Source organism: Eleginops maclovinus, chromosome 17 (assembly GCF_036324505.1).
Source record: "Eleginops maclovinus isolate JMC-PN-2008 ecotype Puerto Natales chromosome 17, JC_Emac_rtc_rv5, whole genome shotgun sequence".
NCBI classification, from domain to species: Eukaryota; Metazoa; Chordata; class Actinopteri; order Perciformes; family Eleginopidae; genus Eleginops; species Eleginops maclovinus.
The window spans coordinates 1,588,933-1,613,333 of record NC_086365.1 but is presented as its reverse complement, the minus strand read 5'-3'; the positions used below and the strand labels follow the sequence as shown (position 1 = coordinate 1,613,333).

The window sequence follows — 24,401 nt, the reverse complement described above, 5'->3', positions numbered from 1 at the left end:
ACCGCTCACCTTAGATCTTGAGCGTGCGTTGGTGATGAATCTCTTGATCCAGGCTGTCACTCGGAACACTCTTTTTAGTTTGCTGTACTTCTCTAGACATAAGACAGGACTTAGGAAGTCTGGCTCTTGCTGAACAGCCTGTACTGTAATCTGGTATTTGGATCGGAGTTCAGATCCGACCTCCTCTTCCTGAACATCTTCCTGAGTACTCTGTGAGTGATCAGCTGTCATTAGAACATAAGGTCCTTTCCACCACAATGTGCTCTGCTTCAGGTCCTGTACAGTTAGGCCTCTGGTGGGAAGGTCGGCTGGGTTAAGTTTCCCCTTGCAGTGAGACCAGGACTGTGGGTCGGTTAGGGTCTGGATTTCTGTGACTCTATTCGCTACGAACTGTTTCCACCTATGAGCAGAGCCGCAGATCCAGTGCAGAACTATCATTGAATCTGTCCACAGTCTGAGTTGTGTCTTGTCTAGCTGCAGCGCTTTCATGAGTGTGTCCCCCAACCTGGCTGCTATCACGGCACCCATCAGCTCCAGGCGTGGCAGAGTCATTCTTTTAAGCGGGGCCACTCTTGACTTGGATGCAACCAGGCTTATGGTCACTTCTCCTTCCCTTGTTTTTCCTTCGATGTAAGCGACTGCACTGTAAGCTCTTTCGCTCGAATCACAGAATACATGCAGCTTTAGCTCTTGGTTGTTCTGCTGTGGCATATGCGTTTTGTACCATCGTGGGATTGACACCTCATGCAGTTGAGGGAGCTCTGAACACCACTGTTGCCACTTCTTTGTCATGTCGGGTGGCAGCTCCTCATCCCACTGGAGCCCTCTCTCCCACATCTCTTGGAACATGATCTTGATCCTAATCGTGAAGGGTGTCAAGAATCCCAATGGGTCAAAGATTCGAGCAGAAGACTGCAGAACACTTCGTTTTGTGTTTTCTCTATCCTTCAGGATATCCAGCAGCCCTCTGAGGTCGAACACGAAGTCATCAGTGGCCGGTCTCCACACCAAGCCCAGCACCTTGAGAATGGACCCGTGTGGTTCTGGCTGAGCAACGCAATCCATCGAGCTCTCCTGCCATTTCTCTTTGAGCTCAGCAGAGCTCGTCATCCATTTGCATAGCTCCATGCCTGCTTCAGACATTATGTTCTTGGCCGTTTTTGTCACTGTATAGGCCTGTCACCTCACTTGAACTTGAAATAAAGTCATCGACATACAGTGAGGAGCTGATGATTCCTACCACCTTTGGGTGTTCTGATTCGTACTGTCTTAGATGCTTCCTAATGGTGGCTGCGAGTAGGAATGGGCTTGACGAAGCTCCAAACACCACCCTCGTCATTCTGAGCATGCGCAGCTTCATGTCCTTGTCCAGTGTTGGTGGACCTGTGAACCACAGGAATCTCACGGCGTCCCGATCTCTTTCTGTGAGTGAAATCTGCAGAAATGCTTTCTTGATGTCTGCCATATAAGCAACTTCATGCAGTCTAAACTTGATCAAAACACTCATCAGATCTGGATTCAGATTGGGGCCGGTTAAGAGACAGTCGTTCAGTGAGGGACTTCCATCTTCGTGAGATGAAGCATCGAATACGACTCGCAGTTTTGTTGTCGCCTTGTCTTCCCTCAGTACAGCATGATGGGGTAAGTAGTATGTCTGAGTGTCTTGCGGTGATGCACGCTCCTTTGGCACATCCTCAGCCATTCCTTGCTTTAGGTAGTCTTCCACGACTTCGTTGTATCTGCTGTACAGAGTGACATCTTTGCTCAGTTTCCTTTTCAAACTCTCCAGTCTCTTTTTGGCTATGCGGTAGTTGTCTTTAAGTGGTGGATGATCTTGTTGCCATGGCAACTCCACTTGGTAACGCCCGTCCTTGAGAATGGAGGTTTCTTCAAACCACTGCAATGCTTCCGCATCCTCTGGGCTCTCAGGCTTCTCACTTGTGATGCCCAGGGACTCGAGCTCCCAGAACGCATGCAGTTGTTTGTCCATCTGTGCATCGTTGCTGAGCAGTATGTTCATGCATGTTGACTCCGTCATGCTGGACACTGCCATTGGGCCTTGCACTGCCCATCCAAATGTGCTCTCTAGTGCCACTAGGCTCTTGGTCAGTCTTTCCACTCGGCCAGACACTATCTGCCAGTAATAATCAGAGCCAATTAGCACAGAAAGTTCTGGTTTGTAATCTCCATCACAGTCAGCTAATTGGAGACCTCTTCTTTTCATCTCTTTCTGTATGTGTTCACCTGGAACCCTCATCAGTGCTGTGCACACTTGTGGGGTCACAACAGCTTCTATTTCAATTCTCTGCTGCTTATCCCACACATTCTCCAAGCTGAGCTTCACTATGTTGCGACTCACCGTTGTTGGAGCAGAGGAGCCAAATGTGTGAAGAGTAAGCGTTCCTTGTCTGGTAACAGGTAGCTGTAGCTCCTTCACTACATTCTCATGCACAAAACTCCCCTGACTGCCTCCATCTAGCAGGCAGCGGACCATCTTCCTGCTTGTGGGCCCTACGGCCCATGCCTTGGTGGTCTGTAACAGCACTGTGTTCTCTGCTTTAGGAATTACTGAGCTTACAAGTGTGTCTGTGTTGGTTGACACATCAGGTGGGGGTGCCAGATTTTTCTCACACACGGCTGCATGATGCCTGCCACCACATGTGGCACATGACACACCCTTCGTCTTGCAAAACTTAGCAATGTGTTTGGATCCCAGACACACAAAGCACCTGCCTAGCCTTTTCAGTTTTTCTTTGCGTGCTGGCACATCGTGGTCTGGACATTTCTCAGATTTGTGTTCAGCACTATCACAAAACAAGCAATTGTTGACTTTCTGTTCAGTAATGTGTAGCGCAGCTGCAGATGTCATATTTGGTTTCTTTATTTTCATGTCACTAGCTGAATGTGATTTGCTGCTGAATTTATTAGTGAACTGGCTTTCTCTCTGATTAAATGATTTCATCATCTGTACAGTTCTCTCTCGGGTCTGAACCTCTGTCTGGAGGAATTTAAGCACATTGTCCACTTTCCACTCATCATTGTCACCTCTTTGACGGCTGTATTCAAGAGCCATGTCATCTGGCATCATCTGGAGCAATATTGGGCATAACATTCCACCATAGGTGTCTGATACCACTCCTAATGATTGTAGGCTTCTGGTTTGAACTTCACATTCATCATACAGCTGTCTTAAGGCAGTGACATCAGATGATCTCTTTACAGGAGTGAGATTCAGTAGCTTTGACATATGTGCATTTACAATGACATCTTTCCTTCCAAATCTTTTTTGAAGTAATTCGATTGCAGCATCATAATTACTGTCTGTCAGTGTGAGCCCTGCTACTGACTTTGCAGCTGTTCCAGTAAGATACGTTTTCAGGTAGGTAAACTTCTCTTTCTTGCAGAGTGCACTGTTGTTATGAATAGCAGTCTCATACTGGCTCCAAAATTCCTGCCATAAGCTTACATCTCCGTTGAACTTGTCAATTTGTAATTTTGGCAGTCTCACTGTCTGTCTATTTGCAGTACTAGCATCACTTTGCCGAGTAGGCGGGGGGTTACTCACAGTCTCGCTGATCACTCGGTGAGCAAGCGTCTTTACCTCAATGAGGCGGTCTCTGTAATCTTCTGCGAGTTCAATCTCCGCCTCCACATCTTCCAGTGAAGTGTGTTCCTCCACTATGTTGTCAAGCTCGCGCAAAGTGTCCTCCTTTGTCGACAATACAGCTAACATCTCCCGCACACGGTTGAGATCCCTCTGTTGGTCTTCCTTTCGCAGTTCAACATCAATCTGGTTGATCACTCGCGTAGTGGAGCTACGAATCGTCCGACGTTTCCTTCTCGCCCTTTCTCCTTGCTCCGCTACAAGTGGTCTCTCTTCAGCCGGGTCGTCAGCCATCTCGTTCTAATTCCCGGGTTTCGGCACCAAAAATGTTCTGAACTAATGTTGATGGCTACTAAAATAACGAAGGGAGACGTCCGTTCATTTCAGATGTTTACTAAAATAAAGAACTTAACATATTTACAGCGAGTGGTTGGCTTGAATTGTCAGCATCCTTAACAACATAAAACAATGGCCGCTGTACGACCTACAACACTGCGTATGTGACGTAACACGCACAATGTCCCATGGGTAATGAAGTCCATTTCAAGTCCATTTCCTAAGTATATCCCAACTTAAATGACCTAAAGTCCCTTTTTAATCTAATCCCATATCTGAAACATGAACTGTTATTCTTAACACTTACTTATAAATTGACTAACTTATTAAATGTTGCTTTTAACTATTCCTTTTAAATCATCTGTTCTAAATAAATTCTCTTCCTAACAAATAAATTCACAACAATTACATACTGATATACACCTGAACATCAGCAGGAGAGGACTCTTTAAAGTAGAGACACTACATACTGATATACACCTGAACATCAGCAGGAGAGGACTCTTTAAAGTAGAGACACTACATACTCATATACACCTGAACATCAGCAGGAGAGGACTCTTTAAAGTAGAGACACTACATACTGATATACACCTGAACATCAGCAGGAGAGGACTCTTTAAAGTAGAGACACTACATACTGATATACACCTGATCATCAGCAGGAGAGGACTCTTTAAAGTAGAGACACTACATACTGATATACACCTGAACATCAGCAGGAGAGGACTCTTTAAAGTAGAGATGCTACATACTGATATACACCTGATCATCAGCAGGAGAGGACTCTTTAAAGTAGAGATGCTACATACTGATATACACCTGAACATCAGCAGGAGAGGACTCTTTAAAGTAGAGACACTACATACTGATATACACCTGAACATCAGTAGGGGAGGACTCTTTAAAGTAGAGACACTACATACTGATATACACCTGAACATCAGCAGGAGAGGACTCTTTAAAGTAGAGACGCTACATACTGATATACACCTGAACATCAGCAGGAGAGGACTCTTTAAAGTAGAGATGCTACATACTGATATACACCTGAACATCAGCAGGAGAGGACTCTTTAAAGTAGAGATGCTACATACTGATATACACCTGAACATCAGCAGGAGAGGACTCTTTAAAGTAGAGTACATACTGATATACACCTGAACATCAGCAGGAGAGGACTCTTTAAAGTAGAGTACATACTGATATACACCTGAACATCAGCAGGAGAGGACTCTTTAAAGTAGAGTACATACTGATATACACCTGAACATCAGCAGGAGAATAGGGCCCCTTTAATGTATTAATAGTGCAGTGTCTCCTGAGTTCCTAATTGAGAAGGTTGCAGGAGGTGATTCTCAGATTTGGTGAAGCTCACCAGTTGCAGAACATCATGGTGAGGTGTCTCAGCCTCAGAGAGCAGCTGACTGTTACTTCAGTACTTGATGTTTTAGCAGCTGGAAAGCACTGCTGTCCACCTGAGGTAACAGGCTGAAGTGAGAACTTAATTAACTGGTTTAGCTGAGCGGCAGTCCGCAAAAGTACACACAGTATGCAATCATTTCACATTTACTGTTGACTGCAGCAGTGAGCGTCTCAGCAAAAGGACACCTCAAGAAAATGTCACATGCAATTAAGAGAGAAAGGAGCAGCTCAGGCTCTAAATAATTCAGGCAATGGAGCGTGATCTGGAAATTGGCTCCAAATCGCAGCGCTGCACTTTCCCCTTCACATACCTGGAGTATTTTAAAGGCTGTTGTGGGGAAACAAGAATGTATCAGTTCCAATCGTTACCATATCATACGTCAAACTTTATTATTTATTTAAAGGTATCTCTAATTCATCAAATATACTGAGCAGGTTGAAGATACTGTTCCTAATTATGTGTGCAACGGCAGATCAGTTTTTGGATTTTGACTTTTAGAGAGGATAAAAAAATGGTAAAGATTCAGAGGGCCTCCCAACAGACTCTGCTCCCCCTGTGAACTCTTTTATAATGTCTTATTTGAGAGAGAGTGTCCATTAAGAAAAAAAACAGCGCTGATGTCAGAGTGATGTCATCAGTCCTAGCATAGTCTATATAGCATACACAGTAGGCGTATGAATGTAAACAAGCATTCCCCCTTCAAATGGGGGAGGGGATCACTGAATGGACGAGAGTGTGTGCAGCCTTGTGATGCGCTTGGGCTCGGTTGTGTTGCAGAACGACTGAAGTGAAGAGTTTTGTTTAAGCTTATGCCGCCTAGAGGTTGATTTTGTGTCCATGTGTGCAACAGACATATCCAATATTCCTTCTAGAGAAACATTACACTGTAACATTTTAACAAACCGTTCTGTTCAGAAATATATTCAGATTAAGATAATGCCAAATGTTCCTCATTTAAACCTTTCAGAAGAAACAGAAGGTTTATGGCTGTGATAAAGAGCTGCTCTAAAAGAGAAGTGTAGTCGGCCAGCTGGTCATCTGTTTGAGACAGAGCAGACAATGGAGACCCCAGAGAGAGACTCTTCTGGGACTCAGTCCAGAACCAGGAGTGTGTCTGTGTAAATGATAACTAATGCACCCCCCGCTTCACTGAATGCTCCCTCTCTTTCCCCTCTGTTGTTTCCCCAGCAGCGCACCAGGTCCGGACCGGCACCTGCGAGGTGGTGGCGCTGCACCGCTGCTGCAACAAGAACAAAATCGAGGAGCGCTCTCAAACTGTGAAGTGCTCCTGCTTCCCTGGGCAGGTGGCTGGGACCACCAGAGCCGCCCCCTCCTGTGTAGACGGTACGCTGTAGAGCAATGCAACATGGGTTAAGCGATTGGTCATGTTCTAACCATCAGGACACACTTCTGTCAGGGTTTAGAGCTGAGCAGGGGGGACTAAAAAATGACCTTTAATCAGCAGAGCAGGACGAGGCAAGGTGGAACAAAGAAACAAAACCCAACATAGGATAATCCAGAACACTTCCACAAACAACACAAACAGACAACAACTAACAGAGCCGGAACCAGCACCTCCTTCTCCTTCTTGGAGTGTAGACCACAATTATCTACCCCAAAAGCAAAAAAAAAATATATAATGAAATTGAAAATGTTATGTTCTCTTCATTAATTAGTTAATAAGTTAAGTTTATCTTAAATAATATAAAAGCATTCCTGACCCAATGTCTAAAATCTCTTTGACTGATGGTTGTTTCATTCCAAGCTTCCTGATTTCTGTCTTTAGCGCCTGTCTTTCATGTCTGTATTTTTCACAACACAGCACAACATGTTGTACTGTTTCCTCTACCTGGCAGTGTTCACATAATCCTGATGGATGCAGAATCAGAACCTAAACACATGGAGATGGAATCACAAGGACAAGACACAGCTGGGGAGGGAGGGGAAACACAGGGGCAGCAGGTGAACACAATCAGGTAATCAGACAGGAGGGAAGACACAGACAGAACAGACAGAACACAGGGGGAAGACTTTCAGAATAAAACAGGAAACACAACTTTACTGAGATCATCCATAGGTGTTTAAGCAATAAGTTGATTAACAGTACAGTGTAGTAAATGACATTCCCATGCCTCAAGCAGAATGCACTGTACACACATCCCTGTTATTATCACCAGAGCAAAGCATGTGTGTATGCCTCACAAAAGGTCATGCTCAAAGACACGGTCATCCAATTTCATATTTCAATTTCCATTTCTTTCTTAAACAATGATGCTATAATGACCAAGTTAATAATCATATAAATCACATTTCATAATTCAAGCCTCGCTTTAAGGCAAGAATTTATCCAAAACAATTATTGAACTTGCAGTCCAGATTTCTTAGTATGCACTTTGCTTGAAATGGATGAAAGCAGTCAACCATGTTAAGCTGATACACTAAATGGATTTCCACTCTTATAAACAATTAAATAACAAACCCGAAAAATGATAACTTTACAAGCAAGGTAATGGAACTTTCCAACAGTCTTTTTTTATAAACTGCCAGTTTAACCACATGGCAAACTCCAGTCCTGAAAACAGTCATGAGTTCCTATGCTAACATTCTTTCTAACGGCTCCTCTGGTTTCAAAACAATGTCCAGTTGGATAGACGTCTATGAAAAAATGACCCTACAGTACTTATTATCCTCACAAATATGAGTTAAGGGTCTTCTTTACTATGGAATCAGAATCAGAAATCCTTTATTTGTCCCACAGAGGTGAAAGAGTAAAACAGGTGAAACTACCGCGGCTGGCTACCTTGTGATTGATAGGTTCATGACACGGTGTCGTCTATTTTTTTGTGTTTTTGTGTCACAAATTGTTCCCAGTGTGCTAATTTTAATGTTTTAGTTGCTTGAAAATGTCTTATTAAATTGTCAGAAGAAGAAGAAGACTTAAAAAACTGGTTAAAAAAAACAGCAGTGACTTAAAAAACTGGTTAAACACTGTGATTCATAAATCACTGTGTGGTGTGGGTGGAAGATTTCCACCACCATTTGTTCTATATTACCTCCCAAAAAAGCTTTTAGACCTAACAAAAAACTATATTTTTGAAGAATATATTGGTTTACTAAACACAAAAAGATCACCAAAACTGCAAGTCTCTAGCTAGAGAGCTTCTGAAGTAGAGCGGTTTTTCACAACTTCTGTAGATTTGGTACATTTTGACCAATGTCTTTCTTCTAATATTTGGCCAACAACAGTGCCGAAACATGAAAGGTTTTTATGTGCACGTTAACATGATCACACCCTGAAGTATGAGCGAAGAAAGACATGGGGATAGTCTAGAAAATGATGACAGTCTCAAATCTGTTTTTACTGTCTTTATGTGTCTCTCCCACATAAAGACAGTAATTCTATAGCCCAATTTTTTAAAGTCAAGCTTGAAGTTTCTAATTTTTCTCTATAAGGTTCCATATATATCATTTTTGAACACTTTACAGGACAGTGGTTAGATAGTATGAGCTGCTGGAATCATGTAGTAGTAATAACAGTATTAGGGTGGTCTATCTTTTTTTATTATGAAAAATGGTTAGTGGTCTTAATTCGAAGTTTTGATTATTGATTCTTTGGACAACAAAAGAACATTTTCTGTACAAAAAAGTCTGCAATGATTTGGATTAAATTAAATGCAGGATTCATGGAAACAACCATATCATCATTTGCCCAGTCAACACAATCAGTCACAGTCACATCCACTCACAAAAAGAACAAAAATATGATTTGACAAGACTACTTGGGTTTTCCATGAATAAAATCTAGAGTCTGTAGAAAACTAAAACAAATATACCCCCTGTAGTCCATTATGAATTGCCACAGTTGTTTAAGAACTGTTTGAATGTTTAGGAAAGGAGGTGCTTGGATGGAAATGCGGCCTTCTAAAGTGCATCTTTAGTAGCAGCAGTGCTTCCATTTTATTGGTCATTATTATCCTGTCTAATCCACTGACATTAGACTGCTGTAATGTGTCATATTAGAACGAATGCACCCAGTGGATGGTGTCCGGTGAATGCCGGGGCCTGACTCCCTCCTATAATCACCTGTGGATGGATGTGGAGCTGCCTGCTAATGGCCCACAGAGTTTCTGAGCATGTGTGCGCTCTGACTCTGCTGAAGTTCCTGCTTCTTTTTAGTCTGAGAAGCCAGATTTCAAGCTAAACTCCGGACCCAGTCGTGTTTGACCTATTCCTTGACATTTGAGTATTGACATTTTCTGCAAATTAGCGCTGTGAGCCGCCGGCCTCAGTTTAAAGCTCCACGGAGGATCTCAGAAGAAAATGTTCAGCACAAAACCATTTAATTATTCTTTCTTCTACAACCAGGGATTACCTTTAGCTGCACACTGTGAGAGACAAACTCCTCTTTATATGAAGACAAATGGACCTCCAGATGTCTGAGAGAAATTGAATGGATTTGAATGTGTAATTTAGAGGTAGCTAAAGATAATACCTTTTGACTTAAAACGTATTAAACATGGTGACTTTGTAGTTTGTAGTTGAAGTAGTTTACAAGTAGCGGATAGATCTTTGATGTACTAGATAAAGAATAACTATGGAAGACTCTTTAGGGAAAAGTACAAGTGAAAATAACTGAAATATTGAAACTGCAAAGGAATTTATATGAATGGATTTTTATCCTGTCAATCTGGAAACTTTTTACCATGTAAGTTCGGGTAGACGGACCCTCCGGTAGCGTAGTGTTAGCGGTCCAACAGACTTTGAGTTGCTAGTGTTATACAGGTTAGACCCTGAATATTTGAAAATATCAGTGTTATTTTACCGGCTCTCAGTTTCATAAGTTTGGTCCATGATGTGTGGTATTTCCCTGCTCTTTCTTAGTAGATGGAATTTTTGAAGGCTGTACATTTATATTGAACAGAGATGTGTAAGAGAAAAAAATCCATCCAAACATAGTTAACAAAATGTGTTTAGTTTGAACAACAATGTAAGTGTAAAAAGTGATATTTATAACTAAGTTTGAAATTGATTTGCCACAGTCTGTGACCAATAACTGCCTCACTGGTTGCCTGATTTCCTCAACAATCATGTGACCGACTGTCATGTGACCATGGCCTGCATGTCATAGCTGTCCCAAAACTGAAGGCTTTTCAGCTTGAAGGCATCATCTGCCTGATCTATCCCGCAGTAATGGGTATGTTTATGCAGGTGAGGGTAACCACCAATCAGAGAGGAGAATATATTACTTCAAATTAGAGTATATCAACGTTCCTAGTGAGGGAGGTGTGACCTCAATAATCACAAACAACAAAGATTAGAGTCCTATTCAACAAATAAAGATGCACATACATTGAAAAAAACAACAACAAATGTAAATGTCCCCTCGGTGGGACCAGTAAGGGTTCCTCCTTATTCTTCTCTTCTTCTTCTTATTGAGTAAAACATATTCAAAAAAGTATTCTATGCTTAAAATCCCAATAAATGCTCTGTGATTACAGGGCTCTCTGAAACAGCACATGACTTTATTAGGGAGACAAAGCATAACTTAATAAAGTAATAAATGAAGAGCTTTATATCAGTTAGACGATTGTAAGGTAGCATAGAGAAATGTTGTAGACTGTGTGGAGAATGAATACATTGTAATATATGAATACATGAGGAATGTATATTTAGAGCTCTATGACACTTGAATATGTTGAACCATTCCGAGAGTATAAAGATAAAAGGCACAAACTATGAGCAACCCGTTCAGAGGCTAGTGTTTGGAATAAATAAATCCACACAATCTGAATATGAAACCTATGGTTATTCAAATCATTTAAACTCCAACCCCATTTTCTGCCTATTTCTCAAACATGTGTGGGAGAGAAACTCCCTCTGACTATGCAGCCCATTTACATGCACTAAAACCAGTATTACACACTGCAGGAGAGGGGAAAAAGCAGAATAGGGTCTCTAAGAGAACTCTATCTTCTGTACTCTTTGAGCTGATGTGATACTCATGCTCGCACATGATTGTAATTAAACAATTCTAACTTTAATATAAGATGCCTGAACAATACTGGTCATAAACACATTTCAGCTCAAGGTTAAAAGCAAAGAGTTGTTTCTAACGGCAACAATAAAGAAAAATAAATCAACTCAATCCATCTCCTGCTCCCAGATGTTGTCAGTCTGAGCTGCCCTCGTGTTTTTACAGCATCATTAACTGCTAAATGAAACACACATGCACTTAATGTATGTTTGCTTATCAATACTCCCATAACATTTTATGAGGAACCTTTGTGGCTTTTAAATAGCTGCTATCATAAAACCACCATCTGCTTGCAGTTGACCTGACGCTCACTGCTGCTATAGCTGATGTCATGAAGGATCCACTCTGAGCCCTGCACCGTGCCGGGCTCTGGAGGTCTGTGTGGATTATGAGAACAGTCCTCTTCATTAGCAGAGCACACTAATGCTGCTGGAGTGGCATATGCAGGGTAGATAATGACCTCTGTAATATGGCAAATCAAATGGTGTCTGGTACGAGTAGCAGAAGCTTAATGCGCTCTTTATGGAGGCGGTTCTCTGTAGCGACGCTTCCCCTCAGACGGCTCCGGTACTTTTTCAGTTGGCGAACACTTGGGATATGTATGACAAGGATCTCACTGAAGTGCGTTTGAATACTCAAAATAGATTTACCAAGTGTTGGCAGGCACAAAGCAAATCTTACATCATTTACCTGAGACAGCTGTCAGACTGTGACATGACAGGTGGAGAAGAAGCTATCTGAGGGGTGCTCCGTCTCAGGCTGCTGACGCATGCAGCACGGTGCATTTAGACTCAAAACAGTTAGGGCAAAAATAAGTCATCTTCATTAAAACAATATAGAAGAACCATAATAATAATAATTCCTGTAGCTAACAGTAGGGGGAGAATAAGGCCAACAAGCTCCGTGATGCTACGTTAGCTTACTGTTTCGTAAATGTTTCTGGCCTGCACTTTCATATTACACTTGTTGATCCAGATGAAACATCATTTTGGTTTTGCTCATGTTTGGGTTTGCTTGCCCTATGAATAGATTCCCATAGAGTTGACATAGAGTTGTTGAAATGCTTTTGACCCTGATGTAAAGTCCTGCAGACCACGTCAACAGAGTTCTGAATGTGTTCTCTTTGGTGTCTCCTTCCCAGCCTCGATAGTGGAGCAGAAGTGGTGGTGTCAGATGCATCCGTGCCTTGACGGGGAGGAATGCAAAGTCCTTCCTGATCTGAAGGGCTGGAGCTGTGCTACAGGGAACAAGATCAAAACCACCAAGGTAAGTTTGACAAACAAACACTTTTATAGACTTCCTGTTAAAACGTAGCATTCAGTTTGGAGTTGCCATCGCAGTCTTGGTATTTTGGCCAGACGGGGCCAGGGACCATTAGCATAGTAAATGCTAAGTCACTAGCTAACGCAGGCTTGGTTTGCAAACTGGGATGTTAATCAAAAAACAAAACACAAACACATGCTGAAAAACACAGCACTAGATATATCATGGTCAGTGTTGGGGTGATGTTGCCCATTTCAACAGTGGAATGGCCATCTTTCCAAAACATGTTGAGCAAGATACAGGTATCAGGCGGGCGGTGGCCATCAGACAGGATAACTTCTGAAGCTACCTGGACCAGAGTTCTGATGGAAACTGAGTTAAAGAAAACATGGTGTTCAAACAAAGAGCAGAAGCAGAGGTCTGTGTGCAGTACTGTCCTTATTAGAGTAAGGATTTGTGCTGATCTGATGAGGTTTAACTTTATATGGTTATTTGTCTTTTGATTTATGTTGCAACTCAGGTGAAGTTACAGAGTGGTCCTTAAGTAATGTAACTAGTAGTGTGAGTAATTGCTTTCAGCAGTGAGTATTTTAGTAAAATAAGGCCTTACTTTTTTTAAGTCAGATGTGCCGAAGACCTGCCCCGTCGTCATTAACCAATGAGTGACAATGAGACCGGAAAGACCTTAGAGTAGAAAACAATTTGAAAAGTTTGAAAACAGCCCTTCTTCCTACGACGCTTTTGACAGATAACCACTCGAAAGTGGACTGTGGACCAGTTAAAGAAGACCTCGGCCGAGTGTCCATTGTAAACTTATCATATCATTGTACTAATAAATCCTGTTAAATTGAGATGAGAAGTCTCTTGGATTCTTTTAAACCATCTTAATATAGTAATTAGAACCCTATAGTAGCTACCCCATCACTGGTCCTGAGAGCCACCTGTACTGAGGTAATAAGAAAGTTAGAAGTCATTGTCTCGTAGACTGCTATACAAACTGGTTGCAGCTGCCATACAGGTCTGAGGTATTCTGCGGTGGCTCCACTCTGCCTCTCGCTCGCACACATCGACTCTTCAAAGTCACCCGGGCTGTCGTCTGGCACTGCCTTCACCTAAAAACAGCTAATGCTCACAGTCAGTGTTTGGACCCCTGGGGGCCTGTAATCAATGGGCTGCCATGTCTCCTTAGCACTTTCAGGCCACTCTGAGCACCCAAACTGGCCAATTACTCACTCCAATTACCTGCTTTTAACGTTGTAACGTGATGCCGTATCCTTCAGTGTGTTATGACGACCCATAGACTTCGGTTCTGCCTCACTCCATGTGCTTAATTATTTAAACTGCTCGCACCACACCTGCCTGGAGCCGGGAGCCTGGAGCCGGGGGCTATTGATTCAGGGACTTGTCGGGACCTCAACATTGGATACCATATATTTATATATATAATAGTTTTCTTGTTTTTTTTGTGGCCAGGTTTCTGAGAAAAAGTGCATCTAATATCTGTAATTGGAATTCAGTGAAAGTATGAAAATCAAACATATTTGCTCTTGTTGTCTTCTTTAACATGGACGCTGGGAAGATTTCTGGAGACAAAGAGCAGCTCTGGTAACGTCAGATGCTTCACAGCTGAGTCCAGGTAATAAACCTTTTAAATATATATATATTCATATCTTCATTTGTTGTGGTCGTATCTTCCAAATGAAAAATTCAGAGAGATTCCCAACAGGGATTTTTAATGTGTCGTTATTTCTTCATCGTACAAAAAGAATGGATGCATATCAATTACTGTGGAGTGTCACATTTTCATTAAAACAGACGAGGCACATGGTGTTATTAACCTCGTCTCCCGGTAGTGTGACTACACCACAGATAGTGAGGAGACAGACAGGTGATCCACAAAGACAATAACAACGTGTTCAAAGCCTCAGCCTTACCCGCACATTCCTCTCACAAACCTTTGAACTCAGCTGGAGGAACACATTTCTAGAAGGTTTTCTGCAGGGGGTCTGGCTTTCTTCTTCACCTCTGCAGAGAGTTTGGAAAACAGCCCAACGTAAAGATGGAACCTTTAGCTACACTGACCTCTGTATCATACATTTATTGAGACACAGTGAGAGTTCACAGAGCTCTCACTGGACAGGACGCAGCAGGGAGACAGAAGTTGTGGTCGAATTGTCCAAAAATCAGCTCCTATCGTCTTCTCCTATCCACTATTCCTTGACCTTTGCGTGAAACGTCACAGGGTTAAGGAATAGTGGATAGGAGAATTCAGAAGGACTTAGGAAAAGACAACCGGACTTCAAGGGAATCCGACTGCACTTACACTACCGACGTATTTATGATGCTCCAGCGGACGTCATTAATGTGCATCTGCTGGGGGGAACTACAGTTCTCTGTACAGGACTACTGACAGACTCTAGAGACTCTGCAGCGTGCTCTGATGGAGCTGTTTTATGCTTTATGAACGTGAACAGCAGTATATTCTTCATTAGGTTGGAACTGAAATAAAAAAGGAGCGTGAAACTTATTGATGTCACCCTGACTCTCCAGTAAATACCTGTTAACCAATATGATCCCAATACTTGTGATAATATTTAAAATTGTATTTCCTATAACCTTGTTAGCCCTTAACCTATCAGTGTGTATATCACCATTAAAACATGTTTTTAAAAGTTTCAGAAACCCCACACAGCTCAGTAAACACTGAAATGTGGACTTAATTGATCATTTCAGTAAAAAAGTAACGTTCATATTTTTCCTTTTGATTAAGGGAGTATTACAGTGCAAGGCTAAAGCCTAAAAAGAACAGCATTACATATGGACAATAGAAAATAAAATAAAAATAATGTAAACAGTAGGAGAGACACAGAAATCAGCAGCAAATCTTTGAATATTAAGTAACTTACAGCCAGTATTCAAGTAATAAGTTAAAAGTTAGGACACAGTCCATGTTGGGAGAAGGAGGGAGGGGTGTGTGCATATGGGCTAATATAGCCAGTAGACAGTCAGACAACAAACATTGCTATAAGTGGCAGTGGAAATGGAAGTGGTGGAGAGGGAGATAGACTTATGCAGAAAAGTCCATCTCTCCTCTACCCCTTAGTGACGCATTGTAGAGATGTATAGCCCTGGGTGCAAATGACTTCCCCAGCCTGTCCATTGAGCATGACAGTGCCCTTAGTCATGAGCTGATCATGCTCCTCTGCTTTATGAAAGTGCTGTGCAGTGGATGGCAATCATTGTCCAGAATGGTAAGCAGTCTGTTCAGTGTCCTTTTCTGCACAGTAGCTGTGACAACCTATAGTTCAAGTCCAGCAACAGAACCAGCTTTATTTACCAGCCTGTCCAGTCGCCCAGCTTCCTTCTTCTTAATACTGCCTCCCCAACATACCACAGCATAAAAGATAACACGACAACAGACTGCTAAAACATACAGAGAAGCTTGCTACAGACATTGAAGGACCGCAGCCTCCTCATGAAGTAGAGCCGGCTCTGCCCTTTCTTGTAGAGTGCATCAGTGTTAGCTGACCAGCCCAGTTTATTGTCCAGGTGTATCCCCGGGTACTTGTATGTGTTGACCACCTCCACATTGGCTCCCTCTATGCAGACTGGCAGCAGAGTGGGCTTTGACCTGCGGAAATCCACCACCATCTCCTTGGTCTTTAAAGTGTTGAGTTGCAGATGCTTATGCTTGCACCAAGTCATACACCAGGTTCCTGTACTCCACCTCCTGCCCATCCCTGATACAACCCACAATTGCAGTGTCGTCCAAAAACTTCTGCATGTGGCATGACTCTGTGTTGTAGCAGAAGTCAGACGTATACAGGGTGAACAGGACTGGTGACAGCACAGTGCCCTGTGGTGCTCCGGTGTTACTGACCACTGTGTCAGAGAAACAGTCTTTCAATCTGAGGAACTGTGGCCTCTCTGACAGGTAGTCTGTGATCCATGATACCAGGTGGGTGTCCACCCCCATCTGCAGGAGCTTTTCTCTCAGTCTGAGGGGCTGGATGGTGTTAAAGGCACTGGAGGAGTCAAAAAACACGATTCTCACAGCACCTTTCCCCTAGTCCAGAGAATGTGTTCTGTGCAGCAGCTATATGACAGCGTCTTCCACGCCCACCTTCTCCTGGTACGCAAACTGCAGCGGGTCGAGTGCTAATGAACCTGTGGTTTGAGGATGTGAAATACCAGTCGCTCCACGGTATTCATCATGTGTGATGTTAGAGCGACTGGCCTGAAGGCGTTACGCTCACTTGGGGGTGGCTTCTTTGGAACAGGAATGAGGCATGATGTCTTCCATATTACCGGGACTTTTCCCAGTCGCAGGCTCAGGTTTAAGAGGTGTTGAAGAGGCTCCCTCAGTTCAGCAGCGCAGGCTTTGAGCAGTCTTGGACACACTCTGTCAGGCCCAACTGCCTTTCCCTGGCGAAGTCTCCTCAATTCTCGCCTGACCTGGTCTGCTGTGATGGTGGGGGGGAAGGTAGTCTCTTTGTCTTTGGAAGTTGGCTGGTGGTTGTTGATTCAGATGAGTGGAGCCACTAAGTCTGTTGTCCCGGCATGACATACATAACCAGCTCTATTCATACACATGGTGGTGAGAGGTTACTAATAATAATTTCCTTTCTTGCACCAATTTAAGATCTATTTTGATCACTTAAATGGACAAAAATTGAAAAATAAGTGAGACATAATGAAATTAAAAAGTGTCACCAATATTTCTCACTTTCATTTTCCCTTACCATTGGCTGTAATATCTAAGCAGCCTTTGTATGTATGTAACAGAACTATGTTGCCTAAACTTTTATACATTTTGAGCACCAGGAAAAACGCTATATAAATACCACGTATTATTATTATTATACAAAAAATGTGTGGGATGCATGTATCAAATAAATGTCATGGTCCAATGAACACATTTAGTCCATCTTGAAAATATATGTGTTCATTTTTCTTGGAGAGGCAGCATGTACATTTCTTCAATATAGATTTATTTGATTAACTTTATCCGGTCAATGGTAAAAGGTTTTACACATTTCGGGTAATGTCACACAGCAGATTTGCCATACGTGTTTTATCTTCATCACTTGAGAGATATTTACTAGGTATGGAAAGTGAAATAAAAGAGGATAATGAGTTTCTGATTGCCTCTTCTAAAGTTATGATAGCTCTTCCAATGAGGGATCAATGTAGTTTGACACAATGAGACCTATAAAACAACGAAGATTTCCCAATTACAGAGTAATTCATCCCTCTGGCACGAGCTTCCGTGAATCTCTGGCATAAACCTATATTCATCAGTTTCCATTAACTCTTTCTCCTAGGCTCTGTGCACCCACTGGCCTCTCAATGGAAAAAAGCATGCCTCTCCCTTTAAACATTTCAGTAAAAATGGGAATTCTTCTTCGCATGGTGTCTGAAATGGCTATTAGTATTTCCATCCATTAAGCACTTTCCATTTCTCCCTCTGCCTCACACTGAGGAGGAGGAAACAACAGGCCTGATGGGAACACTCACTGCACAGTGCCAGAAACAGGTTGTGTTCGAGAAGAAAATGTGAAAAATATTCATAGCTGGGGAGAAATGTGGGAGAATTGTGTCCCCAGGAGGGGAATGGAAAAACAAGAGTCCCCTAGGAAAGATCTTAGGGGTTGGTGATCACAACAGGGCGAACCAGAACATACAGATGTGATTTACACTGTTCATCTGGCCATGCTTTCAACAATCAGGAGGAGAAGATCTTCGTCACTTCTGCCAGAGTCTTAAAATCGTCATTGACACCTGAAGGAGTCGGGGTGCAGCATCACTGTGAATACTCAATGAGTGAATCACTGTGTTTCTCACAGATCGCACCGTAGCGTCAGGTGAGCATTATTATTGAAGAATGTCTCTTCCCACTATCCTGTGTTCGCTCTGAAGCAAATCTACTCAATTGCCATGCTACCATTCAAATGAACGCGGTGACAACTTCACTCAAGCAGTCAGTGTTGCTGAGAAGCTAAATCTGCAGTTTATGCCTTCCTTTCTGTTTTAAGATAAGATAATGGGTACTTTATTGATCCCAATATGTGAAATGTTGCGTTGCAGCAGGATAAAAAGAGAAGGCATTGTACATTAGAGAAATGAAAAGACTAAAAATAAACAATTCAAAATGTAAATAAAAATAAAATAGCATTACAAAAGTAGAAAAATATACGGGAGGGGGAAATAATCGATACAGCATAGTATCGCCATACTTTGCGTGGCGATATTGTATCGATACACGGATGTCAAGTATCGATATTTTATCATATAAATTCTTCATATTGCAAATTCAATTGACAGTTTTTGGTAACAATTGCTTTTTCAATCCACTAGATGGTGCTGAGCTTTTTCTTGTGCGGTCATGGCCATGGGTAAAGTCAGTGGGATTGGCAGGAGGTTAGTCCAAACTACGATGGAGTCAGCGGAGAAAGAAATCAGAAATGCGCCATATCGCAAAATATCGTATCGCAATACTTAGCATATCGTAGAATTCACCTTTCGCTAAGCCACACCCTAGAATGCAGACTGGCCAATCACAGCGGAGCCAACAACGGACTCCGACAAAGCTCCGACCCTTTCATGACAGCGCTCTATTGACTGTGTCTTAGATTTTCGTACTTTTAACACTGTTGTTTGTGGACTATAAGAAAGATATGGTTAAACGTTGTGGCTGGGGCACTTGTAAGAATGATAGTGGTTACCCAGAGAGGTTGGAGGGGGGTGTGCGCCTTCCCCAAACCAAAATCAAAGCCTGACAAGTGTCGGCCGTGGATTTAGTGGAAGTCTTCACTCTCAGTTGAACCCCTCAAGGATCGACCGGCACACTTTGGTGTGCTCTAATGTAAGACTTGTGTCTTTAACCCTACAGTTAAGTTAAACTATTCAGTATTCTGTGATTTCAATCTATACATTTGGTTGTTGTATTGGCAGAAGATGGGTCGCCTTTTTCTGTCTGTCTTGGCCCCTGGCCACAACGATTGCTATCACAGGCTGTGGTGTTACTTTGACACCTCTGGGTTTATGCCACTGTTGTGGTAAGCTTGTGGAGGACTGTAGTTCTAGGCCTACAGACATGTTGGCGTTTTGTGTCTTACAGAGGTCCAGGGTATGGATAAACCCGATGATGTGGGCGCAGAACCCTGCGGAGCTAACGAAAGATCACCTCGTTAATTACAGCTAGCCTGCTAACGTTGCCTATTATGGTTATGATACGCTACCATATAAGGCTATACAATGTTATAGGTGCTTTGTGCTTTTGCTTTATAATAACGACGATAATAATGAATATAGACCTACCCAGCTTTACAGGAACAGTGTTGCTCGTTGACATCATTTGTGCCAGCCTCTGTCTAGATCATCAGCTGATGTGGCAAATCATTGATTGTGATCTATAGTTTTTGCCTCTATTTTGATCGCATTATGCTCATTTTTTGTTACCTTGATGTCCTGTATGTAAGCCTCAAAGGCATACTGTAAACCTCTCTGTCTGGGGACCCTGGTGATTCCCACCCCTACATGTCGGAATAAAAATGTACACAAAATATAAAACAGGATATTATATTAAACATTAAGTGTGTAATGAATGGAATATTAAATTGAATATAAAAGTAAAATGTACAGTGTGAGTTTTACGGATAACCCAAGCAGTTTCTCAATAACAAATATCGGATATTGCAGAGTTAGACTCGCCATACCATGAAGATCCCAGCCTCTGATGTTACATCACCAACATATTGCAGAGAAGGACGCTGCGGTGTGCCAATTACACGCTGAAATGCACAAACACGAGCATGCACCTGCTGTGTGAAGTCTCTCAGACAGCCTTACTTCAAGCACTAAATGGAAATACATCTTTTGCCAGTTAAATTAGCACTTGTCAGCCTCCAATTAAACAAACGCAACACCCACAGAAGACTTTGGTTTCCTTCACAGTATTTTTAGCAATGTGTCAGACAGTCACTCAAATACTGTTAATGCCCCACCCCATCCCAAAGTGAGACACAGTGCAGATCCATCTCTAAAGACATGTTCTCTTCTGACAGCAAGCGTCTCCGCTCTTTGTCTTTCAGCGAGGAATTATTCTCAAATTAGTAGCATATTAATCACGGCGACAGCTGAGAATGTAAATGTGTAAAGGGAAGAATTTATTACAGGCTGTTCAGAGTACGGCGACATGTTATATTTATGGAACTCTTTACCCGGGGTTTAATATGGTTATGCAGGCTATTCTGTCGAGTGATGGCCTGATGCTTTTTGGACTGTTTTGCTTTTCTGCATAATGGAGGCTGATTTATACCACACAGTGCAGTGCGGCGCTGCTGATCCGGCCTGTTCTGTGTCAAAGCATCCATTTGTGAATCAATCTAACCAGGCTGTCAGAACTGTCTGTTTCCTTTCAGAAGTTCAGCCTCCATAATGGAGCTGTGCAAGTTTGGGGTAGGCTTCCCTCAGTCCGTCAAACCGAGGTGGCAGCTGACGGACGGTGGGAATCGATCGGACGTCATTATAAAGGCTGTTACGTTGTGTTCCTCTGGAGTCTCTTCCAGAGTGTGATTTTGGAGGAGCAGAGAAGCTGCCAGTCACCACAGGCCTTCATGACAGGCAATTTAATCTCAGGGAGAATGGAGGTCTTCAGAGTATCTGACAGCTTCAAACTAAGAGAGAAAAACCCCCTAGTGTGAAGCACAAACTCAGCTCACGAGCTCCCTTCATTCTGGATCCTGACTGATCGATGTGCTGATCGTGAAGCCAATATAAGTCTTTTATTAGATACGGGGGGATTTCCACCACTTGACCTTCCAACATGTCCTTCATCCTGTCAGTAGGACTGCTCTGTGTGACCGCTGTGGATGGTATGTCAGTCTTTGTTCATTTTTAACCCAGTAGAGATGATGCGTTCCCCATGAACTCATGAAGGAATGGTGATCTTTCAGAACAACTTCACACACTAGATGTAATATGAAGATGTTCAATGCAAGGCACATTCATTAGTTTACCTTGCATTGCAGCTGGATCATCTTATATGGCCAAGATTCTTGTTTATGTCCGAACTGGACCGATCCTGGTCGTGTGAGATCTGGTTTATGTGTGTTACGATACAAAGAGGCGATTGTTTGTTCAAAAGAACAATGGCTGCCCCTAAAGCAGTTAGTGTAGATGATGAAATATCTCAGTTATATCCCTGAAAGAGTATGACTTTATTGAAAAAAGAACAAAAACAGCACTAAAGGCTTTTTTCACTGGAAAATACAGTATGTGTTTGATTGACAGATGTGCATCCAATCACCTGCTACAAGTGTTTTGTGAAAGCCTCTGAGATTGTTCTGTCAAAACACCATTTGGAGCATCATTTTATATTCATCAGGGTTTTTTCTAGAAAAATAATAGTATGAGGGTGGTAATGTCACTACCGGTCAAATTTATGGCCCTGCCCACTTTCCCGGTGAAAATCCTGCATCAGAGCCAAGAGGAAAATAATATTGTATTCATGTCTTAAAGCTGCTGGGTCATAAATTGCACCTCAAACAACAAATAAATCCAGAGTTCTGGTCTCTTTACTTCCTCTCCAGAAAAAAGGAGAGTAAAAGAAAGGATGTAATTCAGAAATCTCAGTTTCAGTGTAAGCCTGCTGCCTGCCACTTGTAGCAAGTGTATCACAGACACAACACCGTTTGCGCTACTGGACCAGTTCTAGGTTCTAATGGAGTGGGATAAAACAATATAAAAATTGACCAGAGACCAGTTTTAATTGAACAAGCCGGCACTTTACTTATGTGAACAAAGACAAAACATAAGAACAGTTATTGAAGAAATACAAAATATTATTTTGGTATCTAATTCAGTTCAGTCCAGAATAATGCACACACTCCTACCACTCTGGCAGCGAGTTATCAACTGTCAAACCATACGCAGTGGATCTCCTAACTGGCACGGTGAAGAAGAAGTCTGTCCTTAGAATCGTAGTCGGACTGAAGAAATCTGCGGGTTTGAGCGTTGGTTTCCTTAGCGGACAGAATCTGGATAAAGAGTGAATAGGGGAATTACTTGTGGAGTTATACAAAAAACACACAATGATTAATTCTCCTTATTGACGCTGTAATACCCTAAGGAGGGAGATGACCCTATGCCACGTATTCACTAAACTGACCGGAAGTACTGATACGACTTGAAGTGACCAATAGGAAGAGGTGACCGCTGGACAAAGAGCAATGCAATTAAGGAATCGACCTCTTTTGCTCGGACCCTCGGACGGTAAACACCTCGTGAACCCTATTCATGTTTTGGGCCTGTTCAAGTGTGTTCTGAGCTATTGAGCCACAGCTGTGAAACTTTTGTAAAGCCTACCGCTGCATCCATTATTAAATACTCCTTTTAAAACTTATAAGAGGAGCTTCACTCTGTTTTCTTTTGAATCGATTCCTGTGCTTCGAATAAAAGAACATTTCCTACAATCACCACACAGATTGGTATTATTTTCCAACTTCTAAATCAACTTCTCACCAAATTTCACTCGTTAATGCCTCCACTTCATCTCTGCTTCTCCTCTCTCGTGCGCTCTAAGCACCTATCTACGCATGACAGCAAATGTGCAAAACAAAAACAAACTGCAAGAATGAAAAAAGGCTTCAGTGATGAATAATGCATTTGATTTTGTAACAGATTTACCAACATCTTTGACACGTCAATCAATGTGTCACAGCTCTTTTGTTTGTTGGATTTTTCAGTTAATAAAATTCTTTTTACCGTAGGTTCTTTTTTTTTCTTTTCATCCTCAGCCATGGCATCAGCCTCACAGGAGTCACATGTGTCACAATACGTGTAGAGAAGCGGGCGTTCATGTACAAGTATCATTCAAATCACACACCAACACGTGTGGGGGGTCACTTCCTGAAATGGAGTTTTAATGATGGCTCTGATTATTTTAACACTGTTTCTTTCTTTGACAGGTGAGGCAGCAGCTGTGCTTACGGACGATCAGAAGAGAAGTCATGCAAAGGACCTTTCTGTAAATAGAGACTTCTTTTCTTCTGGACTGCAAATTATCTTTTGAAAAACTCTGGATGTTATTTCTTGAACTCTATGGACGTCAAGGACTGATCATTCAACATTTGTTTTTGAAGAACTCCAAATGTTCAACAGGATTCATTCTCTGACATTTGACTGCTGGTAGAGGATACAACAGGGAATCAATCTCCCTATAGGGTATTTCTAAAGTACAAAGGGGGATCTGCATCACAAGTCGACCCAGGTGAACAGCACGTCAGTTTGTTGTAAGCATCGCAAACCTTCAATACAAAATATCACTATGTTTTATCAGTCAAATATGGCTTTCTTGTATAACAACGTGTAGATTTAAAGTTCCACATACAGAGGAAATGATGTGGCTTAGTGGCAGAGGGGATTTTCATAGAAATACACAACCACATTTATCATGGTTCCATACTGTTTACCAGAGGGGGAAATCCTGGAATTCAATTTCAAGTTACGACACTATAATAGAGTATGAACTGATAAAAGCCAGCAGCTGTTAACAGACAGGAGGTTGGATCCAGTCATACTTTTGTTTGGAAGATGATTCTGCTGCTGCTTCCCTCGCTCCTGCCAGGTTCTGTTCCGTATCGCAGCTCCAATTAAACACAAAGCATCTGGTCCTGACTGTGATGACAACAAACTGTTTTCCACTAGTTACTTAATTATGATTTTTCACTAGGTAG

General features: G+C 42.2%; 1 protein-coding gene across 1 annotated transcript in view; it reads left to right on the top strand.

Annotated features, from left to right (window-relative positions):
• Positions 1–24,401, top strand: part of LOC134879212 (chemokine-like protein TAFA-2) — a 122,218-nt gene extending 97,817 nt beyond the window's left edge. Inside the window, exons 5-8 of the mRNA XM_063905577.1 lie at positions 6,555–6,710; positions 12,542–12,666; positions 14,243–14,299; positions 23,634–24,401. Coding sequence (XP_063761647.1) covers positions 6,555–6,710; positions 12,542–12,666; positions 14,243–14,272 — 311 coding nt within the window. The 3' untranslated portion in view covers positions 14,273–14,299; positions 23,634–24,401. The remainder of the gene's footprint in view (positions 1–6,554; positions 6,711–12,541; positions 12,667–14,242; positions 14,300–23,633) is intronic.